A 12,381-nucleotide genomic window follows, 5' to 3' on the forward strand; every position below is an offset into this window, starting at 1 on the left:
AGTTGGATCCAGACTAAGGCACACACTTACCTGGGAGTAAGGATATATTACTTCTGAGTACACAGGTATGGAATTACATTGTACATTAGTTATGCCTTAGAGTGCAATCTTATGCATGCTACTCAGAATTCATCTCATCAAGTTCAAGGGGGTTTACTCCAAGGTAAGTGGGTACGGGATTATAGCCTTCATCCCAGAGACATCAATGGAACAAATTTGTAATGGCTAACACGTCCCATTGATTTCAATGGATTATAACACAACTAACTCTGAGTACAAACGTACGCAGTAGGGCCCCGCTTTTCGGCATTCTGCTAATACTGCGGCTTTCAATTAGAGTAAGGCCCCACTCATATGGTGCTTGTTCCGCTTTTACAGCGTTTTTTGGGCATCGTGTGCCATTTATTGACAGAGTTTCGCTTTTCAGTAGGTTTCACTTTCTGGCGGGGGTCTGGAACGTAACCTGCCATATGAATGGGGCCCTACTATACATATCTATTCAGACATAAGTGCAATAGAATAAGTCTCACAGAGAAGTAGGGATGGGATAAATTTGATTCATTTTACATTTAAAGGTGAATTAATTCACAGTTTCTGAAACGATATGCAAATCAAAATGCAGCCATCCTCTGAAATCCACTCTTCTCAAAATTTTGCAATGCAGTTCTCCAGCCAAGTAACGTGTACAAAAATGCATATACTAGGGTAAAGTGTCCATTAAAATGAGTGCATTGGAGAAAACAACATAAAATGCACTATTGTAGAGAAAAGTGTCTTCCAAAAATGTGTATTTTAGGCAAAAGTACATACAAACGTGTGCAAATATATTAGGCAAAAGTGCACACAAAAATGTGTATTTTAGGAGAAATTGGCACTGAAATGCTCATGAGTTTTCGTGAGGATTTTTGTTTGTTTGTTTTGAAAATCACAACCTGATGAGGAATTGTGGAGAGACAGATTTGCCCATCCGTACTGAGAAGTCAGTTCAGGTAAATTCAGGATTATAACAGGATCAGACAGTGTGTATTTTTCTAGGGCTGCAACTTTGATTCATCAAGGAAGATAAAAAGGGTTTGCCTGTTGTTGATTGTCACTGTTTATGAACTTTTCTTTTTTTTTCTTTTTTCTTTTCCTTTGATGAAGTTATGACATACCATGTGCCACCTGTGGATTACAAGTGTAGCCCTTTGGATGTTACCGATGGTGGTCAATGGGGAAGAAATTATTCACACAAGAGCTCCATTGTTTCCTCTCAAACCATTTATAGTGGTTTGGAATGCACCTACTGAACAGTGCCAGCGGCTGTACAAGGTGGATTTAGACCTTAAAGTCTTTAACATTCTAACAAATCCAAATGAGACCTTGAGTGGTTCCAGTGTGACAATATTTTATCACACTGATCTAGGGTACTATCCCCATATAGATGACAATGGCAAATCCATCAATGGAGGAGTGCCACAGAATGAGAGCCTCGTCAAGCACCTCATGAAAGCCAAGTCTGATATTGAGCATGCCATAGCTATGAAGAAATTCCATGGACTTGGAGTCATTGATTGGGAAAACTGGAGACCCCAGTGGGACAGGAACTGGGGCAGTAAAGTCATTTACAGAAATAAGTCTCTTGAGCTTGTTAGAAAGCTGCATCCTCAGTGGTCTGAGATTCAAACTAAGAAAGTTGCTAAGGAAGAATTTGAAAATGCAGGGAAGAGTTTTATGAACAACACCCTTTCCCTAGCTGAAGATATAAGACCAAATGGACTCTGGGGTTACTATCTATACCCAGACTGCTACAATTATGATTACAAAAACCATCCAGATAGATACACAGGCAAATGTCCAGCCATTGAATCATTGCGGAATGATCAACTGCTTTGGCTGTGGAAAGAAAGTACTGCCCTTTATCCTTCCATATATCTGGAGCCCATGCTGAAGTCAAGCCCAAATGCTTTGAAATTTGTACACTATCGGGTTAAGGAAGCAATACGCATTGCTTCCATGGCTAGACAAGACTATGCTTTGCCTGTTTTTGTGTATGCTAGGCCATATTACACCTATACGCTCGATGCTTTGACAGAGGTAAGGACAGTGGGGAGTGGTGGTGACATATGTTGGTATCTAATAATTTTTCAGAAGCAGCCTCTCTGTGTTGCTATTGCTGTTTGTCTTGCATACTTACCTGACTGTATATGGGTAAAAACTGTAATGTTAGAGAAAGGAATTCATGGAAGATCTCGGGGCAGCTTTTGTCAGCAGGCAGTGCTCTGAAACCAGAACTCCCACGATGGAAGATGAGGTGCAATCTTCTGTGAGTTCTGAAGGTACACTACATGACAGTATGCACTCACATGAGTAGTTAAGAAACAGCAACAGTAGTACGTGAACCAGGTCGGAGACAAAACTGTGCCTCAGTGGCACGGATGGGGAGCCTGTAACCCTCTCAGTGACCAGTAATCATACTGACTGGGGCTGATGGGAGTTGGGGTCCAGCAACGTTTAGTGGGCCATAGATTTCCCACCCCTGTTTTATGGATATGCACAGGGCATGTTTTGTGACAGTATTCCCTGGAACAGAGTGCCAACACCTCTTTTTTTGCTGCCCATGGCAGCCATTTTGTGCTAGCACCCATGGCACTTTTATAAAGACATGAGTACCCGCACCCCATTTTTTTTAAAAAAACTCAGATATGCAAATAATCCCTATCCCCACATGCTTAGTGAGACATTTAGAGGGCAGCGGAACTGCACCCGCTGGTGCATCCACTGGCCATACCTCCAAGTGTCCGTATATTGAGCATTAGTGAGAAGAGTTCCATATGGGTGTATCAGTCTGTGAGTAAGATTCTTCATGTGGTCAGAAATCCTGATTGGCCAGGCTCTTTATGGTATGTGTGACACTGTTTTTTTTTATGCTAAGGAGGCATTGTAAGGGGGGAAGGTGTTCACTTCAGCTTGATTGGCAAAATGTCAATGTCTCATCTAAAAGCGCTGGCCTAAAATAACCACAATAATTATACAGTGAGAGTTTGAACGATTATTACATAATCATGTGTATTGTTTGTACAAAAATGTATAGCGCTACCTTTTCACAGTCAACTGTCTTTTCTGCCTTGCCTGTTGTGGGGAAAAAACAGTTAGAATTATACACAGGGCAAGCAACAACCAGAGTCTTGGGATGTGGTGTGTGCGTGTGGGGAGGACAGTGTGTGATTTTTCCACCCCAATGAGAAAGCTTCAGAAGCTGCAACCAAATAAACGCAGCATATGGTATACCAGTTTTATTTCTTCTCTCTGGTCAAACAATTGTTGCAGATTGACCATGGACACATATTGAATTACAAAGGCTAGGCTGAAATTGCCAAAAGCAGCTAAAAGGAGAAGACCAAGGGACGTTTCCAGCTCTACCTGGAGATGCCGGAGATTGAAGCTGGGACCTTAGCTACAGCCATTCCTCCTTCCCCCTGGTGTCATCCTAGTTCTTTTTGTTTGTAGCAGATTTTGGAGCCTCCGTGTTTTGGGGGGCTACTGTAGCACAATAAGTGGTGAACTAGAATTCTTGTTTCATCAGACTGGGAACAATGGTGGATGAGCTCTTCCCAGGCTCACTTGGAAATGGACTTGTCTCAGATTGAATTAATTTGGGTTCAATTGGACTCGGGCCCAGATTAAGGCCCTATCTGCCCTATACATTTAAAGCAGTATCCATAAAGAGGGAATTGTGCACAATCCCCAACCGGCTGTTCATAATATCAACTGAATTTTGTACATTCTCTGGCCATTATGGGATCTCCTTCATGGATACTGCAGGTGAGGAAAGATTTAGCCAGGTGTGGAAGGGTTACCCAGCAGAGAAAAGTGGTCTGGGAGAGAAAAGTGTGAAGTACTTTTGCACAATTTTTTCTTCATGGAAGCGTTATGTTCACATTCTCCATGACACCCGGTGAATGCACATAATTGTCAATTGTTATGTACATTAAACGCTCATCTTACACTCCCCTTAACATATACATTCAAGGCTGTCCTGGTGGATACAGAGTCTCCTACTTTTTAGCATTTTGCTCAGAAAGCAGGCTGCTCATGCTACCTCCGATTCAGAACCGGCTGTGGGATGGGGTATCAGAGCATCAGTGCTGAATTATAGTTGACAGGGATTGGGGAACATAGACCTTTTGAGTTTAATGGATGGTTCACTTTGATGCAAAGAATTAACATTTGCTGTGCTCTAACCTGATAATTCAGATGTTTCATACTCTAGAACAGCCTTTTCCAACCAGTGTGCCTCCAGATGTTGTTGGACCACAACTTCCATCAGCCTCAGCCAGCATTGCCAATGGTCAGGAAAGATGGGAATTGTGGTCCAACAACATCTGGAGGCACACTGGTTGGGAAAGGCTGCTCTAGAAACTGCCAGATTGCTTTTACTGGAGTCAGAAACTGGTGTTTATTTGTTTGCTTGTTTGTAAAAGAGAGCTGATTGTGGCATGGGAGAAGCATTCAGGGGCCACCAATGTGAAACCTACAGTTGCCAGTGTGTCCGTCAGTACCTCCTATGGCACCTACAAAAGTCTCTGTAAATATCCTCTCAGAAATCCACAATATACAAGAGACAGTTTGCTCTTTCTGCTCAGTTCCTGTTGCACTCACTCAGCATCTCCTAAATTGAGCACACCCCCTGAAACATGCCCACAGTTCATTGGATGTAAGGACTGGATGCCCGCCTCCTACTTGTTCTGAAAAGGGGGGGTAGGAAGAGCTTCTCTGCGTGAGCACGGTGCACCCTGACATAGGTGCCTTTTCCCCAATGGAATGAGCAGCTGATGAAGGGACTTACCTGCACTATTTTGTGGCCCTGTCTCTTTTTTCTGCCCTTTTAGATGTGGCAGCAATTATGACACACCCTCACAGAAGCCATTTTGTGACTGGCCCCCCACGGCACTTTTTCAAAATTCCAACTGGACCCAGTGGCCTAAAAAAGGTTGGCGATGCCCTAAAATATTCCCTATGGTGTATACATCCATTCCAGTGACATCTCTGGCAATCAGGTACTGCAGGGCATCTTTTTGCAGTGTTTCAAAAGCCATCCAAACCCATTTCACCAGAGGTGACTGTGATGTTCCTAGGACGCATCACAGTGACCCCAAAAAGCAAGAGGTGGGTGTCTATATCATGCTCAATGATGCCTTTACTTTGGCTTCCTGTTCACTATGCATCATGCTTTATTATATTGTGCATATTCATGGCTTACTTTTCAGGATGACTTGGTGAACACTATTGGTGAGAGTGCAGCGTTGGGGGCAGCAGGAGTAATCTTTTGGGGAAGCATACGGTATGCCAGTTCTAATGTAAGTGAGTTTGGGTTAAGAAAATGTCCATGAGCTAAATTTTGCAAGAATTCTCGGGAAAGTCTTCTACTCCAAACTATCTATCTACCTACACACACACATACACCAAGACTCCAAAAGATGTCAGCAAACATCCTGCTATTTCTGTGGTCTAGAGATGTAGGAATACAAGGGATCCATATGTATTCTAAGATTTGCCTTCCCAAAAACAACTCCGCAGTGGTTTAGCTCATGTGAATCCCCAAACCAAATTTAGAATACATTTGAATAGGACAAGCTTGGTGGCTCAACTTAGTGGTAGGAAAACTGCAGCTAGGAAAACCTGGATACCTGCCCATGACTGTTGTGTGGATAAATCTGGGGATTACAGCAGCACATCAGATGAAAAATGAAGAATGCATGGGTGATATAATATTTTGGGCTCAAAAGCCCAAACCTAAATTTTAATTCTTCAGTATGGTCTAACGGATATATTCTAAGAAATGTACCTATTTGTGCACATGTGATTCTGGTTGGAAAATCTGTGACCTAACAATCCTGGCCATTAGCTATTTATGCTAGACCTTGAATGGGGTGGCAAACAGGAAGGAACTACTTGCCTTTGAGAGAATGAGGGAGAAGGGAGAACCTTGTATTGGGACTAGCGGAAGTCAAATACAACACTTTCCTGAGTTTTCCTTGCCCAGATATTTTGCCGCTGTTCTCCATACCATACGCCAGGAAACCCCTATTCCCCTCATAGAGCAACAATTCCCAATGTGGTTTAACAATCAATCTCTCTTCCCAGAGAACTCTGGGAATTGTAGCCCTGTGAGAAGAATAGGGCTCTCCTAACAAGTTTCAGCACCCTTCACAAGCTACACTTCCCAGGATTCTTTGGCGTAGGCCATGACTTTAAAGTGGAATAAATGTACGGTGTGAATGAAGCCATGGTATGAGATATGGCCTGGGTACTGTGGCTAAGGAGGTGGTGTGGCTTGGAGAGAGTCCCAATGGCCAGGTAGAGAGGTATGGAGGGCCACATTTGGCCCCCAGGCCTGAGGTTACCCATCTCTGCCATACACCCTAGAAACCTGCAAATAAGTAAACAACTAAAGCTGAGATTTTTGTTAGTCAAAAGAATGTCAAGGTTGTCATAACTGTGGTTGACACATTTCTTGATCCCTTGAGCAAATATCTATGCTAGTCATTTAGGCAATAGTGCCAACTACTTAGAGGTGCAATCCTATATTCCCACTTACTTGGGAATAAGCCCCATTAAACTCAATGGGACCTATTTCTGAGTAGAAATCTATAGGATTGCTCTGTAAGTAAACCCATCTTTGTCTTTGTTTACTTTTAGGTCAACTGTCTAGCTGTGAAAAACTATGTAAATGGTCTTTTGGGACATTACATCATTAATGTGACCTCTGCAGCCAAGCTCTGCAGCGAAGTTCTCTGTAAGAAGAATGGAAGATGCATTCGTAAAAACAGTGAATCAGATGCCTATCTGCATTTGCCTTCCCACAGTTTTAAGATTTGGTTCAATATTTCTGAAACAGAGAGAAGAGTAGTTGTGGAACGAAATCTAAAGCAGGAGGACATAGCGGCCATGAAAGAGAAATTCACCTGTCAGTGTTACCAGGGTTGGATAGGGTTATTTTGTGAACAGCCTTCTAATGCAGAAAGGTGCAAACCAGATTGATAATAAAGGCAATGGGAATTCAGTCCTATATTCAATATTTAATTACCATACTGTTATTGATCCTTATTGAGGGATATGTAGCCATAATGGATACAAGTTATTGGAACACTTGTCTGATTTTAATCAAAAGCAGGGAGACATTTATTGATCAATGAATTCCCTAAAAGAAAGCTAATGATCCAAGAACCCAAGTACATCCATAAATCATTTTACTATAAAATCAGCAAGTTTAATATCTCATACAATTAGTAGAACTGTGGGATAGACTTGAATGAAAGGTACATTGGATCCTGAAAGCTGATCTTTTTAGATATAGACAGTCTGTAGCTGTTGTTCACTTTGAGGTATCAAAAAGAATCCTGACTGAAATCCTAGAGAGCCACTGCTGGTCACTGTTGACAATACTGAGCTAGATGGATGAATGGTCTAAGGCAGACCCAAACTGTGGTCCATAGGCCACCAGTGGTCTGTGAACTTCATTCAGGTGGTCCACAGCATGTCCACCAGGACCCCCAGACATTTTCAAGTGGTCTGTGAGAAAAAAAACTTTGGAAACCACTGGTCTAAGGAAGTTTCCTATGTTGCTAGGTGGATAATTGCCTGATCTTGGTGGAAGAGTGGGTTTTCATCCCAGGTTATCTCATTTGTACCTTCAGGGTACACTTCAAAATTGCATTTATTATCATGATCATTAAAATATGGACATGTTTTTTTAAAAAGTAATTTGACCTTTATAAACAAAACATATGTAAGCTTTGATCAGTGTTGCATTGACCTGGTTTGCATGAAACACTAAACAATGGTTTATTCTTTTGGTGAAGTTCCCAATGTTTTTAGCAGCACTAAATTATCTTTCTTGTGTATCTGTTTCCACTCAGGTAACAAACCACAGATCATCCACTGTCTCTTTCCCAAAGTAGACCCTGATGAATTTAGGGGTTGCTTTAACTCCTCAGTTAACGACAAGACAATGCTCAACTTCTTAGCTATCATTTCAGAATCTATACCATTAGACATGAGAAATATTCTACTCAACATAAAATCTCAACATATAAGAAATGACTCAGCAAATGTTCTACTCAATGTAAAAGCCAGCGTCTGTGTGGCAAAAATCCATTTATGCCAGGTAGCTAACATGGTGCCCTCCAGATGGACTTTAACACAGCCCCAACCAGCATAACCAATGATCAGAAGACAATGGGAGTTGCAGTCCAGTCCAGGAACATTTCGAGAGCCCCACACTGGCCACCCCTTTTTTTTCTTCATAAGAACAATATAAGGTTCACATTGTGGGTTAATATTAGAAATGTTTATTGTAGCAAAGCAGAGAATGGCATTCTTGCATAACCTCATTAGACCTAAAACAACTTATGGAAAACGATGAGATTCCTTCTTTCTTGACATGCGCACTAACACTATGAGAAGTTCTGAATTAGACTTATATGCTCTTTTAAAAATTCATATTCTACAACCCCCTTGTATTAAGAAAAATACTAACTACTTTGGTACAGCATAAAAGCTAGGACGCTCAATATACCCCTCATGGTTACCCCATAAGTTCTTATATTGTGGCTCTTTATCATTCTCCATTGTCACTGTCCCTGTATTCATACCCCATTTCTTCAATAGATTCTGGAACTAGTTAAATTAAACCCAACAGGTTCTTAATACAGACTCTCAAACCAATATATTATACTGTATTATACTGATGTGAACACTTATTTCTTACTCCATTTTGGGTTGTGCCAGTTAAATTGTTTTATTCTGTTTTGTTCATATCAGTCAAAACCACATTGTTGCCACTAATACTTTTGACTTTCACTATTCTGAAGGTATGAGGAATACTAAGTACTGATTTCCTGATGTGCCATGATTTTAGAGAACCAAACTTCCTTTGCAGCTTCTTTAAATTGTAATGATTTGCATTTGCATGTGCTTTAAGATTTCTTGTCCTGAAAAGGAAATGATTTCATATTTATTCACATTTTTCCTCATATCTCCCACCCGCACATTTTCTTGAATTGCTTTTTATGTGTGAGTGTTTGCCTCTACCCAAGACCTATTTACAAGCCCTTTTAGTATGTTCTATTATGTTAAGTGACATGTTCTAACCAGACTGTAAGATTTTATCATTTTTCTTCAAGCATTAATTCATATTACAGCACTGAGGTTTACACAGCTCTGTGATTCATACAGTTTATTTTTAAAAGATCCTTTTCAATTAAATGGTAGATGCTCTTGTTCCTTAAATATTTCATGAGAGCTGAAATGTGAATTCCTATTTGTACTAATATATTTATGCCATTTGCTTGCTGTTCCTTTGGCTCCCTAAACTCTTAAGTGCATCAGTTATATTTCCTGTTAAAAAACTGTAGCGAAAAAGATGGTGGGTCCAACTACTTGATCCACGGGGGTTGCTATTTAGGCAATAGTGCCAACTGCTTAGAGGTGCAATCCTATATTCCCACTTACTTGGGAATAAGCCCCATTAAACTCAATGGGACTTATTTCTGAGTAGAAATCTATAGGATTGCTCTGTAAGTAAACCTGTCTTTGTCTTTGTTTACTTTTAGGTCAACTGTCTAGCTGTGAAAAACTATGTAAATGGTTTTTTGGGACATTACATCATTAATGTGACCTCTGCAGCCAAGCTCTGCAGCGAAGTTCTCTGTAAGAAGAATGGAAGATGCATTCGTAAAAACAGTGAATCAGATGCCTATCTGCATTTGCCTTCCCACAGTTTTAAGATTTGGTTCAATATCTCTGAAACAGAGAGAAGAGTAGTTGTGGAAGGAAATCTGAAGCAGGAGGACAATAGCGGCCATGAAAGAGAAATTCACCTGTCAGTGTTACCAAGGCTGGATAGGGTTATTTTGTGAACAGCCTCAGGGACCCCGGAACTGTTTTCAAGTTGGGGGGGCTCAAGACTGGTGGGTAGGTCATGTCATGATGACCTACTTGCAGGTGCATTTTTTACATTTGCTTATTTAACAGGTTAAATAAATAATAAATCTGTCATATTCTAGCACTGTCACAATCATAAATACACTTGCAAGGTCTTTTGTAAAACCATAGAAGCTTTCCATTTCTTACTGGAACTTCATGTAACACCTTTAAAATAAAGATGTATGAAATGAAAAATGAAATGGACTGCCTTCAAGTTGATTCCGACTTATGGCGACCCTACAAATAGGGTTTTCATGGGAAGTGGTATTCAGAGATGGTTTTACCAAGCCACCTTTGTGTTAAGTGTGCCACAGTAATGTTTATGGTTTATTAATACATAAACAAGGAGTCTATGGCACCTTAAAGACTCACAAAGACTTAAAGACTCACAAATTTATTTAAGATGCCACAGACCCCTTGTTTGCCACAGACCCCACTAACATGGCTACCCCTTCTGAACCTATCTTTAAGGTTTGTTGTTATTAAGTATGATACATGCCTGTTATGATATCCGTGTTATAGATAACAGAATACAAGAAACACAACTATACTATTTATTTTAAAATATTTATTTTATTTATTTATTACATTTCAAGAGACCTTTTTATTTATTTTATTGTTCTTTAATTTAAAATGTATTCTATGATCTTTTTATTTATTTTAATTTATTGCACTTTTAATTAATTTATTTTAAGATAAAATAAAATAAGACCAGGCTTTGAATCCCCACATAGCCATGAAGCTCACTGGGTGACCATGGGCCAGTCACTGCCTCTCAGCCTCATGCAAACCCTATTCATAGGGTCGCCATAAGTCGAAATCGACTTGAAGGCAGTACATGTAGCCGGTCATGCTCTCGACCTAGTATTTGTCCTGGGAGAGGAGAGAAGTGGTCTGAAGTTGGGAGTGATTCTTGCCACTCCTGTGTCATGGTCAGACCACTACCTGGTAAATATGGACTTCTCGTTGCCATGCCCCCTCCGCAGGGGTGAAGGACCTATTAAAATGGTCCGCCCCAGACGCCTGATGGATCCGGATGGATTCCCGACTGCACTTGGGGAATTGGAAAATGCTGAAGGTCGCCCGGTTGAAACCCTGGTGAAGGAGTGGAATGTGGGGATCACCAGGGCATTAGACCGGGTGGCTCCGAAACGTCCTCTCCCCCTGAATAGAACTCAGCTAGCACCATGGTATACACCACGGTTGCATAGTCTGAGACAGGAGGTGAGACGACTAGAGCGCCGGCGGCGGAAATCCCGCTCCGAAGATGTCCGGACACAGGTTAGAGCAGCAGTAGCTGCCTACCACGTGGCAATAAAGGTAGGAAAGAAGGTTTTCTTTGCTGCCTCTATTGCGTCTGCGGAGTGCTGTCCCAGGAGGCTGTTCCAGGTGGTCCGAAGCCTGGTCAGTCCAGTTGCTCAGGAACCCTTGGAACAGTCAAAGGCCTCCTGTGACTTATTAGCAAAACACTTCGCCGATAAAATCGAACACTTACGGAGCTCGATCCCGTGCGCCGTGGACACAGTGGATGAACCAGAGTTGGCCAGTTGCATGCCGGTAAATTGGGATCGGTTTCGGCTTCTCCCTTCTGAGGAAGTGGACAAGGTGCTTTCATCTGTGAAGCCAACCACTTGTCTTACTGATCCTTGCCCTTCGTGGCTCCTTGTGAGCTGCAGAGAGAAATTGGGCAAGGAGATCAAAGCAGTGGTAAACGCATCCTTGAAAGAGGGTGTGATGCCATCAGCCTTCAAGGAGGCAATTGTAAAGCCCATCTTAAAGAAGCCCTCCTTGGATCCCCAAATATTCGATAACTTCCGCCCAATTTCGAATCTGCCATTTCTGGGCAAGGTCATTGAGCGAGTGGTGGCCAACCAGTTGTCAGCACACTTGGATGAAACGGATTATTTGGATCCATACCAATCGGGTTTCAGGACTGGTCACGGAACTGAAACAGCCTTGGTCGCTCTGGTTGATGATTTGAGGAGGGCATTAGATAGGGGAGAATCCACCTTTCTTGTCCTCCTCGATCTCTCAGCGGCTTTTGATACTGTCGACCACAGTATCCTTCTGCTTCGCCTGGAGGGATTGGGAATTGGAGGCACTGTATTACAGTGGTTCCATTCCTTTCTCTCCGATAGGTACCAACAGGTAGCGTTGGGGGAGGAGATATCAGACCCTTGGCCTCTCAATTGTGGTGTGCCACAGGGCTCTATCCTCTCTCCCATGCTATTTAACATCTATATGAAGCCGCTGGGGGCAATCATCAGGAGATTTGGGCTGCAGTGTCATCAATATGCGGATGACACTCAGCTCTATCTCTCGTTTAAATCTTCACCAGAGTTGGCTGTGGAGACCTTGTCCAAGTGCCTGGAATCCGTCAGTGGATGGATGGGAAGGAACAAGCTGAAGTTG

At 41.9% G+C, this 12,381-nt stretch overlaps 1 protein-coding gene across 1 annotated transcript; it reads left to right on the forward strand.

Annotated features, from left to right (window-relative positions):
- Positions 1–7,023, forward strand: LOC133363354 (hyaluronidase-like). Its single transcript, XM_061582755.1, has 4 exons — positions 1–65; positions 1,144–2,076; positions 5,250–5,339; positions 6,682–7,023. Exons 2-4 carry the CDS (start codon positions 1,156–1,158, stop codon positions 7,021–7,023), a joined length of 1,353 nt encoding a protein of 450 aa, XP_061438739.1. The 5' UTR covers positions 1–65; positions 1,144–1,155.
- Positions 7,024–12,381: the final 5,358 nt, after the last annotated feature.

Source organism: Rhineura floridana, chromosome 8 (genome assembly GCF_030035675.1).
Source record: "Rhineura floridana isolate rRhiFlo1 chromosome 8, rRhiFlo1.hap2, whole genome shotgun sequence".
Taxonomy (NCBI): Eukaryota; Metazoa; Chordata; class Lepidosauria; order Squamata; family Rhineuridae; genus Rhineura; species Rhineura floridana.